The sequence below is a fragment of the Cladophialophora bantiana genome (genome assembly GCF_000835475.1).
Source record: "Cladophialophora bantiana CBS 173.52 unplaced genomic scaffold supercont1.9, whole genome shotgun sequence".
Classification (NCBI taxonomy): Eukaryota; Fungi; Ascomycota; class Eurotiomycetes; order Chaetothyriales; family Herpotrichiellaceae; genus Cladophialophora; species Cladophialophora bantiana.
The window spans coordinates 995944-1022175 of NW_015971583.1; the positions used below are offsets into that span (position 1 = coordinate 995944).

The window sequence follows — 26232 nt, forward strand, 5'->3', positions numbered from 1 at the left end:
GTATAGTATGTATAATAATACACTACTCTCTCCTATCCCATCCCATCGCATCCTGTCTTGCCTATCCTATTTGATCCGATGATCAGCTTCCCTATCCTGTGTGAACGCCACGCACTCAAGCCAAAAACAACACCCCCGACATAGTCATATTAGGCAAAAAAAAAATTATATGCCCCCGTCATCTGTCTGAGACCACGGGTAGTGCGTGGTAAGGGGGCTATCTTGAATTCGAATCTCGTCATATACACGGGGGAGAACTTCCTCGAGGACCGACACCGGACAAATCCTCCGTATAGAGCAGGGATAGTTTCGCTGCTAGACTGCGCAGTGATCCTCCTCTTTACGCTCCAACAATAACACCTGCAATGCTCTGGGGTATCTCGTAAAATGTATATATGTGACTTTTGACGTTTTTCGTCTTGTTGTTGTTGGCCTTTCCAAAACCGTCCCCAACTTTGGTAATGACGTGCGGTTTTGCTCGTGGGGCTTGTTGTTGCTGCTTGCATTTACTGTTTTTCTTCCCGCGCCCCAGCTTCGACGTCCCTATAGTCCGGCGGAGGAGGGAGCTCACTTTGAATCTGTTCACCCGCCATCAAGGCATCCTTTTCTTCCTCGTCAATCACAATCTCAACAACGCGGATATCACGGCTGGCGGTACCGCGTTGGCTGTGGCGGTGGAATCTGATCCACAGGTAGGAAATCATTTGGCCGACAAGCATACCGATGGCACTGGCCATGAGACCACCAATGACCCCCAGCAGGGCAGGGATGACGAAGAAGCGTAGCGTCTGGTGCAACATGTGACCAAAGCGGTGGAAGCGGTGATGATGCTGATGATGGTGGTGGTGGTGGTTGTTGCCGTGATGATGATCGCCCTTGTGATGACCACCTTTGTGATGACCGTGATGATGACCTTCACCACCCATCGGGCCGAACGATTTTGGCCCCTTGCGACCATGACAGCCCTTGCTGCCACTGTTCACCCAGCCCTTGGTCGCTGCAGAGGCACGTGCGGTGGCCGCTTCCATAATTGCTTGGAGACGGGCGGCGATGATGGCCCGTAGACGGCAGAGAGACCATTTCGAAGTTGTGTCGCAAGTTGTGGCCCCGGGTGTATCCTCGAAAGGGATCGTGGTTATACGAGCAATCGAAGTTTGGTCGGGGGTCCGAAGAAGGTCAATGGCGATGGTGTCGACTTTTACAGGGTAACCTTGCAGGCCGAGGATCGTAAACCGAATGGGGAGGATAGATTTGTCGGGTTCTTCGACGGCCGTTACGGGCGTCAAGCTCTCCCAAGCAAAATCCAGCTGGACAGGCTCTGTTTGTTGACCGTCTTCTACTCTTATCTGAGGCGCCGAGACGATGAAGGGAATGGAAGCGGTGTTGGGGTCGGAGGAGAAGATGGGGAGGTCGTTGATGGTCAGGCCCAGCTCGGAGTCGACGTCGAATTCGAGGTGCTGTCAAGACGTGGTCGTCAGCATGGTGGTCTTACTCTTTCAACACAGGCACGTGCTTACGATCTTGTTCTCGACATCGTCTTGCAGCTCGCTCTCTTCAGTGCCAAAGTATGGACATCCGGGGCAATCAAGGTCGACAGTATGGCCAGTGGTAGCGAGGAGGGAGGCGAGTTCCGACTTTGCCTGCTTCGCAGCAGTAGCAACCTCGAGAGGCACCAGAAAGGCGGATGCCTCCAGGGTGAGACAAGCGGCGACCAGCGCAGGCGTGATGTACATGATTGCTGTGGTTGAATCTGATTCGATTGAGGCAACGAGAGGAGATAAGATAGCAAGGTCGAGAGGAGGACGAGGGTTATAACAGAGCAACAGAGGAAAGGGGAAGATGAAGTGTTGAAAGAGCCCGAGTCGAACAGGTCCGTGTGAGAGATTCGGTTTCGCGCGTGTTGCGGATGTGGCCGGATGTACTGAATCCTCTGTACATTTTGTGCAAGGCGCAAGAATAGATCAGCGCAGGCGATGACTTGGGACGCCGCATGTGACTGGGCCGATGGCTGGCTCGGTGACTGGTCGGTGACTGGCGCCACTGTCGGATGCTTAGTATCGCTGACCATGACAAGGCCGCTAGCAGCACTAACGGAGTTCCAAAGCAGCCGAGCCGAGACGGAATATTATGTCAGCGGAGCGCATCACGTGCCCAAGACGCGCGGCACGTGCATGTCTTGATGTCACGTGCATTTCTCTCATCTCTCCCTCCTCTCCTTCATCTGACCTACTTGTACTTGTTTACTCGCCCCAGTTTCGCCTCTGAGAGATCACCAATAAGGCTTTGCAGCTCTTTCTTCCAATCACAGGCAGCACGTGCTTCGCGCCCAGCACGAGAGCAGCTATTTACAGCGGGAGCCTCCCGCCTCTCCGCCTCGTTCACTGCTGCCTCATCAACATCATCATTTCTTGGGAACATCTCTAGATGTCAATTTCATGTGTGTCTGCGCACTCTTGCTATGACTGACCCCTTTCTCCCTAGCAAGCAGTGCGATAGGCGTCATATCTCTGAGCTTGACAGTATGTCAAGGCTGATGTTCCTACTGTTCAGCCTTGAAAGGCCAAGACCAATATCTCGACAACCTCACCGAACGAGCCGAGGGTCTCAAAGACTGTAAGCATCCTCCAACAAGTTCTACCATCATGGATAGTGAAAACACCCACCGCAGCACGCCGGATAGAGCGCTCCATTTGCGAGGCCAAGCTCGCTAATAATATACAGCGAAGACATGAGCCTTCATCAGGACAGACTTCAACACCTAGCACCAAACGCCGTCTTTTCCTTCAGGAAGGACGCCATGATCGAGGTGTCTGTCACAATTGATCGACTATAACAGAACCCAGACACGATCCTTTTCATTGCCAGTTTGTAGGCTAGATGCTCACTGTTCTTTTTGGTGGTCATTACATCTGATCCCTCCTGGGACGCGTCCTCCAACGCAGCGAGCTCTCAAAATGTGATCAACACCAAGCTCGATCCTGTCGTATCCGTTTCCGGCGTCATAACATCTAGTATTTGAGATACTGTCGACGGTCTCTCCTCTTTACAGTCGATTTGTCGACGGTGCGGGGGGGAGCTGCACGTGATGAAGGCAGCTCTTGATCCAGGCGTTCAAATGATCATGCGGCGATTAGACAGCCTCTCTAAACAGAGGGGCAACATGCAAATATCCTCTGCCACCTCAGCAACCGACATTCAACAATTGCTAATGAACGTCCCATCAATGCGCAACTACAGCTCCCAGCTAACAACCAGAAGGAGCCAGATACAAATGCGCTCCAACGCCAACCCATATCCAAGCCGGGCCTGCTACAGAGTTTGTGCGACGAAGCGTCGAGCATTTCACTCAATGTGCAACCAGAGCATTCACTTGGGCGTTTCTCGTCTTATTGCCAATGTTGTCGTCTCGGCCCTCGCAGCTCCACCTGGAACCATGCCTTTTTTCTCCGTTACATCCAAAACCCAGAGCACGATGAACAGTGTCCGTTCTACGTCGAGGGCAAGAAGAAAAGAAGCTTGCAATTTGAGTTTTCCTATTCTCTATGCTGATATCTCTCAGCGGTGTAAAGGGAGGATCGTCACTAGCGCAGCAATGTTCTAGATATCAACACTTGGGTTTCATCCCATGTTAAATACAATACCTCCGCGGCACCATCCCATCGGCTGAATGAGCACCATAGTTATGTGTCAGATTAAGGCCCAGAGATTTGAGATTGTTGGCATAAGCCAACTGGGAAGATCACAGAAATCGCCATCACAAGTCATCCGTTCATGCAAACCCGTGTTCAGTCGACGCTGTTTTACAAAAGAATAGTTAGCCCAATTCCATGCCTTGGCAATTCACCATGTTTGCATGTTCGCTTACCGCGTGGTGGTAAAACGGCTGCTCTCATACTCAAACGGCGTTCTGTTGCGGATGCCGCCAGGCTTAATACAGGTTGGAGCTTGAGGATGGTGGTGCCCCAGTCCTCACCGTAAGAATTCTTCGTGGAGGCGTCGGGCTTATTACCGAAAGATGAAGGACGTAGCCTGCATTCTTAGACCGGAGAAGGGTGGTTGGGATCTGCTAGGATTCTTATATGTGCAATAGGCTCGGTAGCTGCCCTGATCACACTTCCTCATCTCAAAAATGTATCTCAAACCACTTTCTCCTCCACAGATTCGGCCTTACACCAAAATTGCCGTATCAGACTCTGGCTAATATCCTCCACGGGAGGCAGCTATCGAGTTTGACTTCGACGGTATTGATATGACTTCACCATCTCTTGATGTAGGCAGGTCTAACGTCGACAATTTCGGAATCGACTTGGACCAACTCCACGCTTTCTAAAAATGAGGCAAAAAAGTAGGGTGTCCTCAAGATCAACACTCCTGCGAGCAGGATGCGAAATATCCAGCCGTTCACCGTCAAAAGTGGAGGAGGATCTTTCGTTGTGATACAGCATCAAGATCTCTCCGGGAAACGTTTCGACCGCGGTTGGTTCGAGAAAGGTGTTGTAGGGGCCGCGACACCGGAGAAGGAAAGCCATTTTACCTATGGCCTTATGATAGAAATGAGCATCTGCACATACACATGAGCCAATTTGAGCACACCACCACATTCGTCGCGTTGATTAAAGGTTTGATTCACTCCATTCGGTCTAGGTGGCTACATTGTTCGACTTTGTCACTCCCGCGGTATGGCCGCCAGTTCTCGTTCTCCATGAGCCATTTTGCTAGGTTACCAGCCTCATCATCAAAGACTTCCTTCTCGGGGACATCAGCATTCATAAGGGGCCGGAAGCTATGCGACATTACCGATGCACGGTGCTAAGTTGATGAAGGCAGGGTCATGTCGGTTTGTCTGCGGCTTGCTGTTGTGGAAGGAGCCGATCTAACGTCAATGTGGTTCTACTGCTAAGCTTAGTGACGCTCCGCCTACATTAAGATAAACTGAATTCCTCTCCTTACAACCATACGACGTTTATTCTTTTGCTTGAGCCAGGTTTTTTATTCACGAAGATGAAGTGAGCTAAACCAGACGATGTTGATGCGCTTTCATTGTCGACTGACTCAGGGAAAGGCAGGACTTTCGAAACTGTTGGACCCGCCAGTGCTGGAAAAAAGACTATTGCCGGGCAGCTACTGTAGCAGGTATCTTTGTCCTCTCTTTGAAAACCTATTTCTCTCTCCTTCTCGCCCTAACCCTCTTTGTGTATCTGTGTATATACTTACGCTAAAATGAAGTTGAACGGCGTCGACCTCGAGTCGCTCGAGGTTTTAGAAGCAAAAGGCAAAGCAAAGTACGATCTAATCTTACATACATTGCGGGAACTACATAAGACGCCATCGTTCTATACTCCTTCATTCAAGGTGGTCATCCCTATGTTTTCAGCGGTTTCTGGAGTGTGGCAATGATCATAATCGTTTTTAGTTGATTCGCAGCCGGAAAATAAACTCACAGACAGTATTGTACTAGTTTTGTCCCCTGACATGATCAATGACGATGTCGGCATCACAGTCGGAAAGTCTACTAAACGTTCAATCGTGCATGTTCTAAATAAGATGTGTGACAGGAACTCTCTATAAGAAATTTGCGACTTAACTATTATCGTAGGGATTCTATTCAAGTGTCGGAAGAGGCTTTCCGGGATTTCAAGCAGGCAGCACTCGACAAGCTCAAGTCACATGGTATCAACATGGAATAGTGTGTTCATCAAATATGCCAGAACCCAGCTTATCCCTGTCAGTAACTTAACCCAAGAATGTGGTGGTAGCCTCAGAAAAGCGGCCTTGGACAACACTCGAGGGAGGAACGCTGACCTTGGTCCAAAGTTTGGATCGCACTCTAGCATGACAGAGCAAGCAAGAATGAAAGGGCACTGTAAGGACGGCGTATTCATGGCGACTGTCTGACCGCGCCAACCGTCCTGTCCCGTCCTGATTTCTGGAGAGAATCCCGCACCGTGCTTTACCAGAATGCAGGACGACGAGGTTCCGCTTCGGAAGTGATCGACGGATATCATACCTTTCTGACGGCCACACAGGAGTGAATGGAGACACTTTTCTGGAAGGTTCATTCATCCGAGAAAGTTCATGCAATTTGTCTCGTGTACGCACCTGGGGTTAGATGTTTCCAACTCTGACTCGGGGGCCTTGAATTCGAGGGATCGACCCCTTGCCGAAGAATATTACCCGGAGATTCTAGCGAATGCTTGAAGCCGTGAAATCCCTCCATCATATCGTGACCCAAAACAGCCAACACGCTATTCCAAACCGTGTTTAGATAGCAGGGAAACGATTGCATCGTGATGATTCATCCGTGCCCAATCTATGGGGGTCCTTCCTTTCGAGTCCCGCAAATCCGCTCTAACCTCGCTGTCTCCCAAAAGCAATTCTAGGGTACGTACCATACCATTTGCTGCGGCATACGACAATGGTGATCGACCATCATCGCCTGTCGCGTTTTTGTCCAATTGCGGCAGACCCAACAGATACTCGACAATCTGCGTAAAACCCTCGCTTGCTGCCCAAGCTAACACGGAACGACCGCCGGTTTGATTTCTTTGGTTAACGTCTGCTTTGCCCGTTGCAATAAGGAGTCGGACAGCTTCGGGATATCCTGGTCGGTCCAGGGCCCAGGCTAGAGGCGACCAACCATCTTTGTCCTGGGAGTCAACGCCTTCAGGGCATTTCTCGATAAGGTATTTAAGTACACATTGTCCATAATGATCAGGGTCCTTCGTCGCTCCGGAGCTGTTCGCTGCCCATGAGATAGCGTTTCGGCCGTTGGCATCCTCTTTTGCTATAGACACTTGCACGTGGAACAAGCGCCTAACAATAGGTAGCGTGGCTTTTTCAGCAGCGTAGGACATAGCATTTCGGCCATCCTTGTCGCACAAATGCACATCCAGTAACGGTTTCCTAACTAACTGTTCCACTGCTAATGCATGGCTTGACATGCAAGCATGGATCAGGGCGTTACGGCCGTCACTATCACATGAGTTGATGTTGGTACGGTCGTCTCTCAAAAGCTCTTTCAAACATTGGTCGGAGCCGGAACGGCACGCTTGTATTAGGGCGGTATGCCCTGATGCATCGGTCTGATGCACGTCAATGGATCCATGCTGAAGTAGCCCGACCAATATTTCCACATGGTTGTGAGCTGCGGCGAGGACAAGAGGTGGCGGAGTTCTAAGACCGGAATAGTTTGGATCAGCATCATCCGCGCCAAGTAACACCTCGCAAGCTTCAGTAAATCCGCCTTGAATAGCAACAGCCAACGCTGACCTATTACGGCCTGCATCGAGTAGAGGTGATTTGTGCTCGAGTAAGACGTTGATGGATTTGATATGACCACGGGATGACGCCCAATATAGTGCAGATTGAAGCTTAGTGCTTTCATTGGCAAGTCCACGGTGCGATAAGAGCCTCTGTAAGATTGTCGGGTAATCGAACAATGCCGCTAGGACCAGAGCGTTAACTTCAGCCTGATCAGGCATCGCGGTAGGCGAATGATTGGCTTTGTATTTGTACCACCGAGAGAGTCGCGGTGACTCGCAGGACAGCAGCTTGATCGCATCTTGTTGTACAGAAGCATCAGCAATGTGTTCAGCCTGGGTGTAGTGACGGTCCCAGTACCGTGTAGCATAATCGTAACCCGGGTAGCGACTGCTAAGATGTGATAAGACGTCCTCTGAAAGGGTGTTTTCATCTCGCAAAAAGGCGACATCCTCAATGTTGAATAATTCAGTATAAGGTACGTCCTGGTCGGCTTCGCCTTTCGAAGAACGGGCAGAGATCGGACTGGAAGAGGGCATCTCGAAGGAAAGTCTCTCTTCATCGTGGGGATCGGGGCTATTCGCTTCTTGCAAAAGGTTTTGAATGCAAGCCTTTGCGAGAAGCAAGTGCGCCGTGTCGAGATCCACACCATGGGTCTTGTGAAGTAGATGGTCGGGTTCTGATTGGAGGGCTAAGAAATATCCCTTTACCGTAGAGTGAATGAATTGAACCTTTCCATCGGGAAACTTTACCAGCGGCCCGAGAGCGCGACGAAGGCTATTCAGCACCAACGCCCCATCGACAGGAGAGATGCACTCTGTCGACTGCCGATCATAGAGTGTTGTAAATACGTCGACTTCAGATAGTGTAAATGGTCTTGCACATGCTACTAGCAGTTGCAAGTAGCACCTCAATCGCGGCAATTGACTTTCCGATACTGGGGGAAGATGCTTCGTATAGGAATCCTTCAGGTTGCTAGGAATGGTTGTCAATACCCTTTGTACATCGGCATCGCGATAGTTTAGCCCCTGCTTGAGGTCCTCGAGCACGACGCTCAGCCATAGAAAGGAGTTCTCGGCTAGAGTGTAAAGCTTCCGCTTCAACTGCTCGCCGAGTGCTTCGGAACAAATGGCATTGTAAACAAGATCTTCCACTTTGTAGTCGACGAAGCGTTGGAGGTCCCCCACCAAACCTTCTGGACGCTCCTCCATATCAATGTAGAATTGGGAGAGGCTTTCATCCCCAATTTTCCAAGCTCGGCTGATGAGGGGCTGTCCGCTTATGATGAGTTTGATTCTCTTTCGCCATGTCTCGCCATCCAGACTCCGTGGCTGTACCATGTGGAGAAACTTGGCTAGAAACAATGATCGCGACTTCTCCTCACATTCATCCAAGGCATCAATTACAATGTAAAGACAACTGCATGAAGTGATTCCCACCGCCATTTCGAATATGTGCCAGAGAGTCTCGAAGGACGGCTCATATTCATGCCTTATCGAGCTGTATGCAGCCTTAATCTGGCGGACAACGTCTTTCTTGACCGAAAAAATTTGCAATATCAGCGATCTCAGAAGAGACCGTGCGTCTTTTTGTGACTCAATGTCCCTCGCACAGAAGAAGCAACAAACTAGCTCGTCTTTTGTCGAGCTCGTTGCCACGCCGTCTCTCAGCTCTCGAACAAGAAAGTTGGTAAGTACAGTTTTCCCACAACCCGCATCGCCCGTCAACCACAGTACAGCCGGCCTACGTTCGGCCCGCCAATCGCGATATTCTCGCGTGGAGATCGACCAGACGCAAGTACCTTGCAAGGGTTCGTCGATAGAAATATCAGGTCGTCGACCGAACGTCGCGATGTATCTGCTTTCCGATTCTGTGAATGCTTGAGTGGAGAACTTTAGCCTCTTCCTAAGCACTACCTAGAAACGTGACGTACAGCGATGCGAGGTGTCTGGTATCATCTGCTTTACAGCGTGAACTATGGCCCGCGTCAGTGGTTCGTAACCAGGATCACTCCTTGACGAAAAGCGACACATGGCCATGTGATCGGCTTGAATAGATATTTCGATCTCTTCCGGTAGTCCAAGAACGGCGGATTGTTTTTCAACGACCTGAAGATTTCAGCTAGCGATCTGAAGGCTTCAGCAGCTTGATGAACTCACCAGTGAAGAACAACCAGAAGGCTTCACTCTTTCGTAGCACGAAATAATCGTCATCGCATTGGCACGTCGTTTGAATGATTGGTTGATCTCATCGAGTTTTGCAGAATCTTGCGATAACATGCTGATCAGATCGGTCCTCATCGAACCAGCAAAAGTCGAGGTGAAGGAGATATCCAACCAGAAGTTAGCGAATGTCGCGAGGGGTGCCAGCGCTGCCGCAATCTGACTCCCTCTATGTGGCGTACCCATAAACACGATCAATCGGGTAGCGCGCAAAACATCGGCAAAGTAGTCAAACTCGTGGGCCATGATCATTGCCTGAGACGAGATCTATCAGTTTCGAATTTATCCAAACTCCAAGCAAGAAATGGTACCTGTTTCACTATTATTCCTCCAAGGCTGTGACAGATGAAAATGATTGGTTTGGCTGGCCACTAAGGGTTGGTCAATATGAGCTCGATAAGCTCCGAGTTGTGACTTTTCACTCACTTGCTCGGTCAAAGACTTTAAGCCATGGAGTAGGTCGTTCGCGGCGTCGCTAATTCCTGTTACGGAGCGGCTGAATGTTGGTGCAGATTCATATCCAAAGGAATAAATCCGTGCGCCAGGCAATTCTTTCGGAAGAAGTTGTGAAAGCCATAATGTCGGTTTCTGAGAATCCCGGCTCGCCCATGTCCTGTAGAAATCACCTCCGAGACCGTGCACGGCAACAACGCTTAGTTCATAAGAGTGGTCAGATATAGGGATTTCTGGTAGTGAAGGGAGTATTTTGAGCCCATAGCGGCGAGATTCGTCCGCCAGAGCTTGCAGTTCCGGCGGTAAGCGCTCCTGTACAACACTCGATGCTTTGTCCTGGTACAATAATCAGCGTCCCGCGTAGCAGTCGTTGTAGCAATAGAGTTACTGCATCTGGAGCACCCGTTTGTCTGCGTGCATCTCCGCGTTGAGGGCGCCTTCCCTTTATTTGCTTGATGAACTTCCTCATCGCGTTACAAAGTCATTAGAAAGCCAGCAGAAATCCATACAATACAGACCATGCTACTGTAGCCTCAAGGATACAGTCCTCTTTGATAGCTATGCAGTTTAACTCTTGGGAGTAAAACCGCCTCGACTTGATCACCCTCTACTAGTGGTACTAGTTGCTTGGCCTGGCTTCGGTATGAAGCGACGGTGTGAGGCTTTTTAGCGCCTTGGCACTTGAGTGCCTACTTCTTGGCTGTCATCACTGTCATTAGATAGTTACCCAATATGATACTCCCTATGTTACCACTGCTATCCATGTCATACAGCGCCTCTTCCTCCTCCTTGATGTTACAATGGTGAACCCAGCCTGATCTGGGCAAAAGGATCGAATAGCCTATCGAAGACGAGTTGATTGTAAAAAAAAGAGCCGTTACAGCCACAGCGCAGCCTGTGTTTCCCCTGCTGTTCCCTCGACCGCGACAAAGATCAGTCGAACAGCAGCGTGCTGTGTCTAAACCGAAGTTCCATCAAACCAGATATAGATACGTTCTCATCTCACCACGTTTATCTTCTTAACCTCTAGTCTCTCACGTTTCTGAGGTCCTCTTAGGATCATACGGCCCTTAGCAACGTTCTCATATAATCTATAGTTATTTACGTTACTTTACGTCTAGGTAGGAGCCCCTCTAAGACTCGTTATCGAACTCACTCTATTCGTTACTTACGATTAGCTGTTAGACACAGCCTTAGGAGAGACCGATGACGAGTTGCACGAGCGCGACTCACCATATTCATTGGACACATGGAAGAATCCACAGAAGAACAAGGCTAGGTCACGTAATATGCCCTGTTTGCTCTGCCGGCCCTATTAGCCCTGTCGAAATAGAGCACGCAGAGCGCATAGAGTATAAGCATTATATATACACCTTCATTACTCTCGATAGTTTACACTCTCTCCGTAGCTAATTCATATTAGCTATCAAATTATATTGTAACAGTGCACTTCAGGGTTCGGCGTGCCCGTGCAACAACGCACAGAGGCCTGTCCAGCAGGTCGGGAAATCGAGAACGGGTTTCTGGTTGGCACTGACAAGACAACACCACCAACACCACCCAGAGGGGCAGCGGCTAGGGCTACGAACACCTAGCACAGCGGGAGCATCGAGGAACAGGACAGGATTGATAAAACACTCAGGAATTAGGTAGACGGCACTAAAGGGCCATGGAATTCATGATACTCTGCTCAAACTGTAAAGAATGGCACTCTGCGAGCACTGTAAACTGTTCCGCACTCCCCCCTGCCAGCCCATTTTGGTTTGACATGTGACTAGACAACTTCTCCCCCCTCTGCTACCACTCTACCAGCCCTGCACAGTACTGCACAGCCACTTTGCCTTATTACAGGATAAGAATAGGTGACAATTTCGAGTATTACAATTTCATGAATCTTTAGATTGTATTGCGCACAGTTTCTTTAGAACCTACTTCCACCATGTTCAGTGTCTCTATCACTGATTCGCCCTTTTCGTACATTTTCCGACGACGCTGGTCCCCGTGGATAGATTCGTTCAAGAGCGACCACCCCGGATGAAGAGCGGATATAATTAGTTCTTTTGTTATTCTACAACCTCAAAATCTCTCCATACGCGTTTATCCCGCCGCGGAACAACTCCCCAATCACCTTCCCGCTCATGACCGTCTGCTCAATAATGCCTTCTATATGTCTCGGCTCGACTCGGCCGTACCAGATCCCCATTCCTCTAAGCGGGTGTGGTGGCGGCACACCAGAAGCATGAGACATGTCAGATGATGGATGTTGGTGATTGGAGGTCGTGCCGTGGAAAGTGGTAAAGGTCGGAGGAATGTAGACGATCACATTCCCCGCCCATTTATGTCCTCCGACGTGGGATATCATGCCCACATTTACGTGGGCTTGCATCGAGCTTGTGGCCGAAGCATTTGTATTGGAGAAGGAAGAGAGGGTGGTGTCGATTAATGATTGGCCTAGGGATTCCAGGATGCTCCCCTGTACTCCTGGTTCGGATCCGGTTGGACCGTCATTCTCGGAGGCAATAAAGTTTCCCGGAGACTGCGGAGTGACAAGCTTCCTCCCTTGCTCGTCTGGCTTTCGTTGATTAATGTATCTTCTAAATTCCTCATGCAGTAACGGGCCTAACGTTCCACATCGGCTGTCCCTCTGATGGTGACTGCAAATCAATATCGTCGGATTTACAATTGGCCAGCTGTGGAAGTTTGAAGCAGCGGTGGCATCTCTGATTTTCGCTGCTCGCTCATGTTCAGGGATGTCTTTATAGATGGGGTGTAATCTGTCAGGCTCTGGGAGGAGGTAGCCGCGAACGAAGTCCTTCAACCCGCCTGACCCGGCGCCTGCTGGGGACGTCAAGACAGTCGACTTGGTGGTCGCTTCTCTGCCTCGAGCGAGGGGCGCCAAGTGTCTGAACCGTCGAAACGCTGGGAAAATGAGGGCGTCGACGCCTTCAACCAGGTCTCGACTATGTCTTGGCTCAGGTTCTGACGAAGGCGTGAATGACGAAGTATTAATGAGGATGTTATTGAAGGGCTAAATCTCAATGCTTGTGTAAGTCAGCCGGATCTCGTTTCGTCTTGCCTTCTTTGTACCACGAGACAAGTCTCTCTTGGTGCGTCTTATGATGTCCCAACTCGTTTCCACAATATGAACAAAAACCACAAGAGCATCCTCACAAATAGGACTTACATCGTGGAACTCTCCGTGCCTTCCCAAAAGGCTCTTGAAATCCCCAACCACCTGCCCCCATGAAGTACCATTGTCATGTTCATCTTCTATCCTGGAAGTCCAATCCGATTGGCCCGTGGAGACGATGAGGTGCTGCGCATACGGGGACATGGAACCATTGAGGTTCTGCTTTCTATCGATTTCGAGATCTAGCTTCGGAGCCGAGCGGCACGGACATGTTGGTTCGGGGCATGTCTCGAGGACGGCGAACGGAGGATGTCTGGCTGTGCTAATGCTACGCCGGGAGGATGACAGGGTTAACGAGTGAAGACATGGACGTGAAGCCGTCGCAGACGCGGAGGGACCGGAGACGAAAAAAATCGACGGTCTCAATCGAGGCATATGATCGAAGGGTATCAGAGTGTACGGAATGAATCTATTAGTACGGGAATGTGGAAAACAGAAAGTAGGCCTCTAGTTCATTCCGTGATTGTATTGGCAGAAACCGCATCTACAGGGTAGTGATCAGCTTGCCAGGTGTATCGGGATCTGTGGGGGAGATTCATGCCAAGGCTTTGGAGAAATGCACGTGATCGATCCCTTTGGGAATTCGGGTGACACCACTCTATGCTCCGCCGTAGCTTGCGCTTAAGCCGGGAGCTTGGCGACCCAGAGCAACCCCCTTACACATCTGCCGAGTACTAGGTACATTGTGCTGGGTACTCGGTAAACTTCGGCCTACTGGCCCGCCTACCCGAGCCGGGTATTTTGTATTACGGGCTAGCGAATGCAATGTTCTGAATGTGCCTTGCATCTTTTAAGCCGGCCCCAACCCTTGAGTCTTCTCGGCTGATTTTGTGTCTTCCCCGTACGGAGAGTGCATGGCTAGCGTACACCCTACGGCTACCTCGCTGGAGGACAACAACCGGACGTCGTCCTCGCAGCGCGCATCCAGAGCATGTTCGGTCTGCCACAAAAGAAAAGTAGCGGCATCCCCTCCTCCTTCATTTAACAAGACTTCTAATGCCTAAAAGATACGTTGTGACGCGGCAACTCGCCCCTCTGGAATTCCTTGCACAAACTGCATCAGTTCCGGAACATCTTGCGAGTTGTTGCCTGGTAGAAAAGGAAGGTAAGTGGTCCCAAATATGTACAGACATACTACAATTGCTTATTCTTCTTTCACAGCACCTACAAGAAGCGGAAGATTGTCCATGGCCAGCAATCATGTCCTGATGAGCACCCCGCTGCGTCACGTGGCCCTCGAGATGGCATTGGAACATTCGGCGTCAACGGCTCACATGTTGGGACCGCAACTTCCACCGCGGGATCAGCTCTGTCTGATTCTGCTTCCGTTCTCATAGGATCAGACCCAAGTCCTGCCTCTGACGCCGTTGCATGGAGTGAGAATGTGTGGATTGAACCCTTGGAATCCGGCATGACGGCGACTGGTCAGCCGAAATCCTTGAACCACGGGCACACTTTACGGTCGCCAACCATTGCTGCCACCGCTAACAGCCAGTGGCGTGCTGGCGAACGAGTTGTCTACGGAGGAGAGAGCCACAATCACTCCATATTGCCGCATATGACAGGCCACAGAAGATTTTTCTCTCGCAAGCCTGTCAATTCACCGCGCTTGCTGTGCAATTTGCCGAATGGCGATCAACATCGTCTCGCCGCTAAGATCCCATCAGACACCTGGTGCGAAAAGGCTCTAGTAGACGATGACAATAATCCCTTCAATCATCTTGCTTCGGAGGACCTATTCTTCTTGTGTCGAATGAAGAATGTTCTTCATTTCCCACCAACGCCTATCATGGACAAGTTTATGATGGTATTCATACAGCACGTGCTTCCCGAGTTCCCAATCATCGACAGGAACAAGCTGCGGGACATGTATGATGCGTTCGTCAAAGGCTTTGTGTTGTCGCCTCTTCTCCTCCATTCGATTCTTTATGCTGCCGCCTTGTATGTGGACGAGACAGTCATAAGTGAAGGCGGCTTTTCGTCTCGAGCTGCCGCAAAGGACTTTTTCTATACACGAGTCACGCTATTATACGGCATGGACTGTGAAAGACAGCAACTCGTCATTATACAAGCTCTCCTTCTGATCAGCCCTTGGTGGCGTGACTATGCCGAAGAAAAAGATACAAGATACTGGATTGGGTGTGCTTGCAAGATCGCTCAAACTATGGGTATGCATACACGTGTTTCCCCAACTTGCAAACTATCATTCGAAGAGAGGAGCATTTGGCGGAGGGTATTTTGGACAATATTTGTGAGAAAAGCTCAGCGATCTTGCCACACGCTCAATATCGCGACTGACACTCTGTTTTCTATAGGCGCGCGATCGAAACGCATCGGTGGGACTGGCTCGGCCGTTTCTCATCAATAGCGACGATGTTGATGTCGAGCCACTTACTATTGAGGATTTCTTTGAGACACCTGTGGACAAATCCAGCCATGCTACCTTTAATGATGGGTCGTCGCTGTCTAAGGTAGACTTCAATGCTTCGTCGCCCGTGCACATCTTGTTTGCCACTGAACTGGTCCGCTTCTCCACCCTTTGTAAGTCCAGGCTTTTCATAGCAAGTACCAATGTCGTGAAGGAATCTAACATTGCCAGTGGATCGAATCGTCAAGGCGAACGTGGGGCAGCGGCTGGAACCAACCCGAGCATTGGACACTCTCACCACTTGCTACAACGAGCTTGTTCGTGAACCTCCCCGTACTCTTTCCCAATTCTTTAGCGGCCGCGCCGATATTAGGACGAAGTCTGAAGTCGACAATATGTGGCTTACATTCCTTCATATTAATTACGAACGGATTGTTGCACTAAATTGTCGGTATCTGCATAAAATCCTGTCAGAAACCGCCATCACTCATACCGACGCGCCTAGCCTTCAGGATATTCGAACTTCGATTGTTCGGTCTGCTGCGAGGTCGATCAATCTATATGAAGATCTGTTGGTCGTAGGCACGCTCAGATATTCTCATGGATTCATGTAAGTTTTGCCTCGTGGGCGGCTTTGAGTCAGCCGTTTGCAAGATTTATTGATTTGTGTTACCAGGAATACCGCCATATTCATTGCTCTCCTGACCTATGCGGAAGAGATCAAACTGTCACCCAAGGAAAGTCACCGCTTCAAGTCTGCAGCCAGCAAATTCTCCATGGGCCTCATCATTCTCGAAGAAATGGGCAAAAACTGGTCTGTCCCCGTCTGGGCACACAGCCTCTTCCAGTACCTGAGCTGTAACGATTTCGCAAGACTACGACAGCTCCCGCAACGGCCTTCTCGATGGTCTTCGCCTAGCTTAATCGATCAACTTGGCGGCGGTCCTCCCTCAAGTGAACGAAGAGATGGACCTTGTGACAATACCGCAGATGCGAGTGCAGAAAGCGTGGTTGATGAGGCATGGCTAATGGACTGTTTCACGCTACAAGATATCAACTCGTGGTTCCAGTTTGATGACCACGAGATCCAGCAGTCTGTTATGCAAAGCTAAGAATGATCTTTTATGATTATATTGCGAGTATTTAAACACCAAAAAGGCTTTGAGAAAACGCAGCTTCGAGAGAATCAAGAATAGAGAAGCCCATGCTCGCTTTCTCACCGTTCTTCGTAAGATATGTAGACCAGGCTGCGACTACCTCTACAAAAGGGTATCCATGTCCTGTACAAGCTGAAGAGTACCGTTCATGGACATCACGATGCTCATATGCTCAATGAGCATTTTGCTTAGCCGCCGGCATCGTCCGAATGGAAGCCGCCAAAGCGATAGACTGGAGATTCTGCCATAGAGTACCTTCGTCATAGTCATCAAGATTGATATCCATATATCCTTCAGACACTACTGAGCGTGGAATAATTCCAAAGGAACGTCCTAAGTAAGGTTATGTCAATAAAAATGTTCACGTAGCCGCCTGTGTAAGAGGATAAACGCCTTGTAACCTACCATTAATGCTTTTGTCGCAAGTTATTCGAAGTGCAGCAGTGGTGCAATCTTCAATCTCTGCAAACTCCACGCCCTTTGAAATCAGTGTGGCAATGACCTGGGGTTTCAAGATAGTCGTCTTTGTGTACCTTTTTCTCAGCCCATGAGGTCAGCTTTGCTTGTTCCCGGATCGAAGTTATCAGGTTCTACCTACCATGGCGCTATGTAATTGATCCGTATGTTTTCTTGCCAGAGCGTACGCCTGGCGCTTCTCATGAGACCTCGAAGGCCGAATTTGGACGCAGAGTACTGGAAAGAACCTGGCTGATCCAGTATGCCGGCAATGCTGCCCATGAAGATAAAACACCGGTCACTCTGTGCTGACTCTGGGGCAAACCGAAGATAATGTTGTCCCAACTTCAGTGTATAGAAGGATCCAATCATGTTGACTTGAAGAATCCGAAGGTCCGGTTTTGTCGGCTCCGTGGTTGGATCTGAGACGATCGTTAGTGGATGAGGCTGAGGGACACGAGGCAAAGGCCGAGACATGCCTTCAAGGGTAAAAACTGGATCGGGGCCTGTGATTCCAGCATTCGCAATGACAATATCACAAGACTTCGCTGGCGATTCAGTAACAGCCTTTTTGAACAAAGCAAGCTGATCATCCCATGAGGTTATATCACACTGGACGAATCGGACGTTGCTGCCGAGGCGCTGTCAGTGGAAGGAGGTTGTGCTGGAGCAATTCTCAAAATACCTTCCCAGTTCTGCGGCGAGACTCTCGCCTTTCCTGACATCGATGTCGCCGAATGTCACGAATGCCCTACCACTCGTAAGACTCACGCCGTATGGTCGTGGGACAAATAACTTTTACCCTGCAGCCGCGAACGCTCTAGTAAATGCCTCGCCGAACCCGTTTGCCCCTTGAGAAGCACTGTTAAAAATTACCTTCGTTTCGAGACAAGATATACTGACCTCCAGTAATCACGACGCTTCTTCCCTTTAAATCAGTTACGTCGGGCTTAATTGAGCAGTCCACCGGACCATTATTGGTATACGCTGGGAGAGGCATGACTGTCGTGATTTTCCTCTTATGATTGCAACCCCTGAGGAATTGCTGAGTACATGTGGCAACTGAAGTGCCAGATAAATTCACTTATAGGTTGAGGCACTTGTTGAGAAGTTCTTTATGCAAAGTAGAATAGCCGAGAGCCGCCGTTGAAACAAAGTTCAGCCGCTGGTTTCGTGGTCGTCGGCTGAAATGTGAGCAGAGTTTGAATCATTCTGAACGACAAGCATCACAACATCTTGTCCAGGTTAGCTGAGTCGTGTTGAATTGATCAGGAGGCTTTTTTGGTTATGGATAGACAATATCTTTATTTTGTGTCTATTTTCTATGGGGCCAAAGCCACCAAAATTCGCAGCAGAGAAGCTAACCGCCTTTCTCTAGATTAAGTATTTCTGTCGTGAATACTCTGAAGGTTGGTATTGACCGCTTTGTGTAAATAATGGCTACCCAGCCTTTTACTAGGAGGTATTTCGGATTCAATCATCTGTGGAAGGTAGGAAATGCACGATATGATGGCGAACATTGTCCCTCATCGCTTGAAACTGACGTTGGAAGCCGAAGCCGCCAGTTCGTACACAAAGCCTTGCCATTGAGGCTGCAGCTCTGCCAACTTGCCTTCGACTTCGAGTGCTCGAAAGTTCATCAGATTGAGACCGTATCCATTCGTCAGTTGCCCATTGCTAGCCAAGAATAAGGCACCTAGAGCAACGTAGTCCGGTGACTGAACCTGTATACCAAGTCTCTCGTAGGCAGCTCGAGCAGTGGCGTCGAGGATTCCCGTAGCTACATGGCCGTCAGTTAGTTATATGCATTCGAGAGTGGACGAAATTACCTGTAGCACTTGGGGCAATCAAACTAGTGCTGTTGTTGTACTTAGGCCCATCAGCCGCGAGAGCTCGCATAAGTCCAAGAACCTGTTAGAGGATTAGCTTGTCAATTCGTGTTCCAGTCTGCATCAGGGCGCACCCCATGCTTCGCTGCCGAGTATACTCGAATGTTCGGTCTTGCATTATAGCTGGAAGTGGAGCCGGTTATAACGAGACTGCCACCCGGAGGATTGTTTCGTCTAAAATGATGCCATGCAAGTCGCGATGCTGTCACATCTTAGTGGTGGTCTTTGTTTACATCCAAGGAGGTCTGTAGATCGTTACTTACTCTTGATCACGGCAGTGAGGTCGACGTCAACAGTCGGAAGGCTGACGTCGACGAGCTCTCCGTCCTCATCGAGAATGTCTTCGTCAAAGACTTCGGCCTGATTGATACCTGCGTTGGCGAAGACGAAATCAACTCTGCCATGCGCCTCTCGGGCAGCTGAAAAGAGACCCCGTAACTCTTTCCAGTTGAGAACGTCGACTCTCACAAAGGTAGCCCCTCTTGAGATTTGTATGGCTCAGTTGCGCCTCCTTTTTAGAACAAATGACAAGATTTGGCTTACCCGCCCAATTCATTAGAGATGCTCTGTCCTGCTGCTGCGTTGACGTCGCCGAAGAACACTAATCCGCCCTTCTTGTGGATTAGACGGACGATAGCCTCTCCAATTCCGCTCGCACCGCCTGGCAATAGCTGGTGTCAGCGTCACCATCGCTAACGTTGCATTGTGATTGCAGCCTTACCTGTTACAACAGCAACTTTGCCCTTGACGTCTCCCAATTTCTGCTCGTCTAGTTGAATTTCGGACATTGTAGGGTTGTGGCCACGGTTTGGATCTGCTAATACTCAGAAAGGTTTCTGATCTTATGGAGAAAATGACTGTGGCTGCCTCGACGCGCTCTCAAACACCAGAAGATACAAAGACATAATGCTACACCTGAGGGTCAAGGTCAGCACGATTGCGTTGCTCGGCCTCGGCTGAAAATCGCGGATCCTTCTTGTTTTAGTATCCACTCGGCCCAAATCAAGATCGGTTCTCGATATCCCACAACGGATAGTTGGGATGTTACCCCACGATCTTCTCATCTTATACCGAGTATTTGTGTGATTTATGGGATGACAAGTCCTCTCCCAGCTTTAGAAGTGGCCTGATCGTTGTCTCTGAATCATGCTATTAATCTGTGGATTTCAGTGCTCATCCCGAGGAGTTTCCTGGAATTCAGCCGTCGCTAACGGACGCTGGGTAGAGGAGGCTTTTAAAGCGAATATGGAACGCAAACATTTGGAGTTCCCGGCTGCTGAAAATTATAAGAGCATCCATCCAGACATCATAGCCCTTGAAGTTGCTCAAAGAGTTTGAGTTGTCCCCTTGCATTTGCCATCAACCAAGTGCTGCTTCTAATCACAATACTATCAACCCCTTCCCGTTTGCTCAAGTACCTTTGGTTGCCGCTAGTGGCCCAAGTAAGGTGAATATGTCAGCCATGGAAAGTGGCTACGCCACTGCATCGCTCAGTCCAGACCCAGCTGCAGTCCCTGCATCCGAAGCGCCTCACGACAATGAGTGGTACAATCAGGACTTTGACGGCTACCGCATCAAGGAGCAACTGCTCTACACAAAACGTCGTGTTCGCATGGTGATCGTAGGCGCTGGCGCCTCAGGGTTGATGATCGCACACAAGGCCGAACATTTCCTTCAGAACGTCGAGTGGCAGATCTACGAGAAGAATGACGACATTGGTGGTACCTGGCTGGAGAACAGGTAACTTCCTCTTCTCAACTTGCGTCTATGGCAAGAGGCTGACGAGAATTTCACTTGCCAGGTATCCCGGCTGTCAGTGCGATATTCCTTCCCATAGCTAGTAGGTGACAATTGAAACTTCGGCAGCTCCACATCTTCTACACATAGGTACAATTACCGAGCTGACGCCTTGTTAAATGCTAGTCAATTTTCATGGTTTAGGAATCCTAAGTGGTCGCAGTTCTACTCGGATTCTCCAGAAATATGGCGGTATTTCAAGGATATGGCAACCCATTTTGATTTGGAAAAGTACGTCAAGTTCAACCACAAGGTCGAAGAAGCAAGGTGGGATGAAGAAGCTGGACAGTGGATCCTTACGATAGCGGGTCCAAACGGTGAGAAGCTCGAGGACCGTTGCGAGATCCTGGCGAACAACTCTGGTATCTTAAAGTAAGGTCATTCTCATAAAACTATGATCCCCGTGTGTTACGGCTGACCGAACGACGTGTAGTGAATGGAAGTATCCCGATATACCAGGTTTGGACACTTTTAAGGGAAAGCTTTTGCATACGGCTCGATGGGACGATTCATATGACATGAAGGGCAAAGTGGTAGCTGTCATTGGGGGTGGTTCTTCTGCAGTGCAAGTCATTCCTGCACTCCAAAAGCGTATGGTTTCATGTTCCGTATACGTTGCTGATGTGCAGCAGCTAATGCTAATCGCGGTTCTGCAGAGTGTAAAAATCTGGTTGCATTTTTGCGATCACCTGTGTGGATTACAACAGGATTTGGTGCCAAGTTTGCTGGACCGGGAGGAACAAATTTCAAATGTGCGTGTCTCCTCTGAATCAGTCTCGAATGAGTTGCTAACGAGCCGTGACTATAGACTCAACCGAACAAATCAAAAAGTTTGACGAGGACCCAGCAACCTATAACGAATATTGTCGTGCGCTCGAAGGCGAACTCAACAAGCGGTTTACTCTGGTGAGTCTGGTATAGAAAGGATCATATTCCAAATTCTCAGAGCCTCTCCATGTTTTCCATGTTTGACGACCCATTCATCATGACCCTCACTTACACAATATCCCAACCTTCAGAATCACACCGCCAGCGCCGATCAAAAGGCCTCCCGAGAACTCATCGCAAATATGATGCGAGACAAGCTAAAATCTGATACACTGGCCGACCACCTTGTTCCGGGCTTCGCACTGGGCTGCCGGCGAATGACGCCCGGGACTGGCTATCTCGAGTCCCTCACCGCTTCCAACATGACGGTTGTCAAAGAAGCTGCAATCCGCTTGACCGAAGACGGCATCGTGGACAAGTCGGGCAACGAGTACAAGGTCGATGCCGTCGTCTGTGCGACCGGATTCACCACAGACTTTGCGCCGCACTTCAAGGTTGTGGGCCGCCAGGGACGCGAAATTCACGAGGACTTTGGTGACTTTCCGAAGGCATACATGGCCGTCATGGCCGAAGGGTTTCCTAACCTGTTTCTGTTCTTGGGACCAAACGCCCCCGCCAGTCACTCTAGTATCCTTCCCATCCTGGAGTGGCATGCACGCTACATGTTCCAAATGATCACGAAAATGCAAGAGGAGGGTATCAAGGCATACGATCCAAAGAGGGAGTGCATCAAAGATTTTTACAATCACACGCACGAGCTGATGAAGCGTCTGACGTGGTCTGCCCCATGTAGCAGCTGGTTTAAAGTGAGTGCCTGTCCCACAGCCTTTGAGATATCCCATTCTGTAAACTCCCAGGGAAAAATATACCTGCTAACCCGAAGATTTCTTGTAGAACGGCAAGATTCACGGTCCAGTAACTGCCATATGGCCTGGATCCCGATTGCACTACTTTGAGTGTATGAAGAATCCACGGTATGAGGACTATAACATCACCTACCAGGGGAGGAATCGCTACGAGTACATGGGCAATGGATATACCCAGGTGGAGACTGACCCCAATGGCAATGCCGTGTGGTATTTTGATGACCCCTTCTCTTTGATCTGACTTTCTCATGGAAACCTTTTCAGAATGGCTGCAATATGAAGAACACGCAAAGCTGGCGCGTAGGCATCAGCCTCTCGAAGAGGCAGACAAGATGTGTAACATATATACATGCCGGTTAAAGCTTCAATCCCGATTTCAAGCTACGAGAAGAGCGGCGAGAATTCCCCTGCCTCAGATTGTTCTTCGTGCGGGTCGGTTCGACTGGCTCAAATTCAGGAAGATCTGGGCAAGGATGATATCAAAGTGATACCACCTTTTCCTAAATCTTTTTTATTTTCCCCAACAAAGAAAAGAAAGAAAACGCCCCCGCCAAAGAACCTCCCCAATACCCAAGATATTTTCAGAGCAACGAGGAAGTGCAGAGGGATAAGCAGCCCTGAGCCGAGTTAAACATCCTGTTTCAATTTACCTTTCGGGCTTTAAAGCTCTCAAAATTAAAAGAACTGCGGCGGATCTGCGTGATATATGTCGTTTCGCAGAAGGAAAGGATGAAGAGGACTAAGAGGGACCCACCGAAATGGTGGATTGGCTGCAACAGCACGAATGTTGGCTAGATATCTAGCATCTAGCATCTATTTGGGTAATGGACTGACTCTGAGGGAAGAGAAGAGAGAAAGCGGATGGAGAGAGAGGGTGGAGAAGGCTAAATAGCCTCACTAGCCCTCGATACACCTTCCCATCCTATCAGGAAAACAGCCTGGACCTCCCTTGCGTAACCTTCCCATCTAACCACGTATATTACATTTTGATGCACTAAGTTGGTTGTTGCTAATCGACGTGTTGATGATGAGACCTTGACAAGAAAGCGTCCTTAATCTGGCCGGCTTGCCCCTTATAAACCTCCCGAAGGCGCCGGACAACGTTCTCGATTTGTGCATTCAAGATCATCTCCCGGCAGTGATGTCAACCGTAGCCACCAAGTACTTCAACGAACAGGTAGACAGACGTCTCGCAAGAGAGACAAATGCTCTTAACCAGCTGGACGCTTATTTGCCTCTCAGTTCCAGACCACAAGAAAAGTGAGGGAGGAGTCGATTACACCTTGTCAAGGCCGAGGCACAAGATCGCCTGCGCGACGGTCTGCACGATTAAGTGCAAGAAGCGGAACGTCGCGATTCGACCGCTGCTAAAGTGATGGTAGTCAATTGAAGAGATGAACGATCAACGTCCAGACTGACGTGTCGATGGTCGCAAAGGCCTAAGGGAAGGATGATCGCTCGAAAGTGCCCGCGTCTCAGAAAAGGTTGGCATCGCTTCAGTTAAAATGAAGTTGCAGACTGAGTATGACGAGGAAAGCGCAAGAGGATACCGGTGAGCGATACAACCAAAGGTAACGCAATTTCACATCTCAAAAGTTACTAACAGGGTATGCCTTTCAAAGTTCAAACCGAGACCACAGCATCTAATAATCGTCTCCCCATTGGCCGTGGCCTTGGTGTTGATGTTGATGTTGGTGCTCATGCTCATGCTCATGCTCATGCCCTTCGTCGCTATAATCTCCTCCGTCGTGGTGGCTATATTGACCGTCTTCGCCGTGATCATTCCAATCGTTATTTTGGTCGTAATCTCCGTGGTCCTGGGGGTCGTGTTCTCCGTTTCCATCCCACCCATCCTGGCCACCGTCATCCCCCTTGCTATTCCACCCGTCATGATGTCCGTGGTGACGTCGACCATGATGTCCTCCGCAGCAACAGTCATCCTCAGTACCCTTGTCATGATACCCATCGTCGTAGTGCTGATCGTACTGACCTTCACTGTTACCCTGATCATGCCCGTAACCATCGTCATATTCATCATCGCTGTCGTCCATTAGGTCTGGATCCATGTCGGACATGTTATCTTCATCATCCTGGCCGGCGGCGATGTCTCGATGGTAGAGCTTGTGCTGCTCTGGGTGTAGGTTGTGATGGCCAGGAAATAGGCCTCGGATGGTCTGGCCGAACCACCTGTACAACTTACGGATGCCTGCGTGACTGGGATCGTAGCTGAGATACTCTTTTGTTAGGCCGTAGATGTACTTTGAGTGTTGGTGGAGGGTGGGTTGGTGTTCGTTTTCGTCCATGCCTAAGTTTATCGATCAGGCCTTTTTCCTCCTTGGTCCCATTTTATGGGGTCGGCAAAGAGAGACTACGCACCTTGAGCACGATGCACTTCGCCATACTCGTAGACTGCATGTTTGATTTCTTCAAGCAATTGACCGATCCGGTCCGCCGACGGGTCTTGCTCAGCCCAATCTGTCATGATGTTGTTCACTCTTTGTCAATCTATGATAGGAGAGTTCTTATTAAGTGCAGAAAGTGGGCTAAGGTGTTTGTATCTCAGGAGAGTAGTGTCGCACCAGGCTGGTGCAGATTTGAGAGCATATATAGATAATCGTACAAGAAACGCAATCAATACAGCAGGGATTACTTGGTTTGTGACATTCAGGGATCGGACCGATCTTTCAACGGCCGAGGCTGTAAGAAATTAGCGGGTACTATTTGTATCGTCTCCTTTGCAAATCCTATCGCGTTTGAAAAGGCTTGGTGTGAGATAAGCAATCGTTCAGTCTCCGAGAATCTCGTATAAAAGAGGGGCAGACTTGCAAGTGCCAAGAGAATTGCTCGGAATACTAGTAGGGTGCGAACGGCGAACTGCAAGAATGGGAAAAGGTAGCCCCCAATTCCAGAGATACTGGTTACGCGGGGGCTGGTACGAGGCGTTGCTACGCCTTCGAATCCTGCAGACTATACTCGGTTCAGTAATAGGGTAATGACTAGAGGTCATTTTAAGGCTGATAGTGCTCGAATCTTTAGTCACAAGTTTAATGGTGAATTCTTGAAAGGGTGCCACTTATTACCCATTAGGTAAAAATAGACATCAGCTTACCTAGAGCGGTGATATCGGACACTCGGAGAAGCTATACCGTTACTGGGTATTCATCATTTCGCTAGAAGTAATTAGCCAGCATGCAACATTCCCTAAACAATCCTGGGGGCGGAATGGAATGGTCCGCTTTTGGCAGCGGAACCCAAATCCTTATTCATCGCAAAATGTTTAGCGAAGCCACTATTTATGTGTCCTGGCATAAGCTTACACTGATATCGACTGAAGCATGCGCTTCAAATTGGTGCAGTATTCAAGATATATCGAATATAGAATGTGGGACAAATCGCATTGGGCGAGCTCGAATATATCACGGTGTTGATGGCTTATATATCACCTAGTATTTCCTCGGTTCCAACCTCATTTCCCAGCACTTGATCTTCCTCTAAAATGGCTATCTAACCCTCTACGCAAATATCACCTTCGTTTTTGAAAAGACCCGCTGTAAGATATCGAGGTATCGGAATCTTGAATTTATCATATTCGAATTGCATTGAATCAGTATGCCTACAAAAGGGCACGCCAGTACCAGTGGTCACGGCATTGAACCACCAGCTGCCCATGCACCACCACCAGCTGCCCATGCACCACCTCCAGCCGCCCATGCACCACCTCCAGCCGCCCATGCACCACCTCCAGC

General features: G+C 49.4%; 9 protein-coding genes across 9 annotated transcripts in view; 3 read left to right on the plus strand and 6 right to left on the minus strand.

Moving 5' to 3' along the window:
* Positions 1-506: 506 nt before the first annotated feature.
* Z519_06663 (uncharacterized protein) lies at positions 507-1733 on the minus strand (the record flags this gene model as incomplete). Its single annotated transcript, XM_016764401.1, has 2 exons — positions 507-1457; positions 1518-1733. The coding sequence occupies 2 exons, from the start codon at positions 1731-1733 to the stop codon at positions 507-509; spliced, it is 1167 nt and encodes a 388-aa protein (XP_016619483.1).
* A 4512-nt stretch (positions 1734-6245) lies between these two features.
* Positions 6246-10404, minus strand: Z519_06664 (uncharacterized protein; the record flags this gene model as incomplete). The annotated part of the gene is made up of 6 exons (XM_016764402.1): positions 6246-9139; positions 9194-9368; positions 9420-9737; positions 9794-9853; positions 9909-10271; positions 10324-10404. The coding sequence occupies 6 exons, from the start codon at positions 10402-10404 to the stop codon at positions 6246-6248; spliced, it is 3891 nt and encodes a 1296-aa protein (XP_016619484.1).
* Positions 10405-12003: 1599 nt separating this feature from the next.
* Positions 12004-13500, minus strand: Z519_06665 (uncharacterized protein; the record flags this gene model as incomplete). The annotated part of the gene is made up of 2 exons (XM_016764403.1): positions 12004-12963; positions 13120-13500. 2 exons carry the CDS (start codon positions 13498-13500, stop codon positions 12004-12006), a joined length of 1341 nt encoding a protein of 446 aa, XP_016619485.1.
* Positions 13501-14536: 1036 nt separating this feature from the next.
* Positions 14537-16605, plus strand: Z519_06666 (uncharacterized protein; the record flags this gene model as incomplete). Its single annotated transcript, XM_016764404.1, has 4 exons — positions 14537-15358; positions 15441-15666; positions 15725-16103; positions 16170-16605. 4 exons carry the CDS (start codon positions 14537-14539, stop codon positions 16603-16605), a joined length of 1863 nt encoding a protein of 620 aa, XP_016619486.1.
* A 217-nt stretch (positions 16606-16822) lies between these two features.
* Positions 16823-18106, minus strand: Z519_06667 (uncharacterized protein; the record flags this gene model as incomplete). Its single annotated transcript, XM_016764405.1, has 7 exons — positions 16823-16983; positions 17056-17183; positions 17249-17553; positions 17602-17737; positions 17792-17857; positions 17909-17957; positions 18010-18106. The coding sequence occupies 7 exons, from the start codon at positions 18104-18106 to the stop codon at positions 16823-16825; spliced, it is 942 nt and encodes a 313-aa protein (XP_016619487.1).
* Positions 18107-18632: 526 nt separating this feature from the next.
* On the minus strand, positions 18633-19783 carry Z519_06668 (uncharacterized protein; the record flags this gene model as incomplete). Its single annotated transcript, XM_016764406.1, has 6 exons — positions 18633-18886; positions 18936-19017; positions 19070-19197; positions 19259-19476; positions 19539-19656; positions 19717-19783. The coding sequence occupies 6 exons, from the start codon at positions 19781-19783 to the stop codon at positions 18633-18635; spliced, it is 867 nt and encodes a 288-aa protein (XP_016619488.1).
* Positions 19784-20457: 674 nt separating this feature from the next.
* Positions 20458-22727, plus strand: Z519_06669 (uncharacterized protein; the record flags this gene model as incomplete). Its single annotated transcript, XM_016764407.1, has 8 exons — positions 20458-20735; positions 20797-20835; positions 20919-21164; positions 21226-21383; positions 21449-21544; positions 21601-21698; positions 21812-22426; positions 22515-22727. The coding sequence occupies 8 exons, from the start codon at positions 20458-20460 to the stop codon at positions 22725-22727; spliced, it is 1743 nt and encodes a 580-aa protein (XP_016619489.1).
* Positions 22728-24129: 1402 nt separating this feature from the next.
* Positions 24130-24968, minus strand: Z519_06670 (uncharacterized protein; the record flags this gene model as incomplete). Its single annotated transcript, XM_016764408.1, has 2 exons — positions 24130-24791; positions 24863-24968. The coding sequence occupies 2 exons, from the start codon at positions 24966-24968 to the stop codon at positions 24130-24132; spliced, it is 768 nt and encodes a 255-aa protein (XP_016619490.1).
* Positions 24969-25368: 400 nt separating this feature from the next.
* Z519_06671 (uncharacterized protein) overlaps positions 25369-26232 on the plus strand; it is a gene marked incomplete at both ends in the record, with an annotated part of 1996 nt that continues 1132 nt past the window's right edge. The window contains 2 exons of the mRNA XM_016764409.1: positions 25369-25475; positions 25523-25536. Of these exons, the coding sequence (XP_016619491.1) occupies positions 25369-25475; positions 25523-25536 (121 nt within the window). The remainder of the gene's footprint in view (positions 25476-25522; positions 25537-26232) is intronic.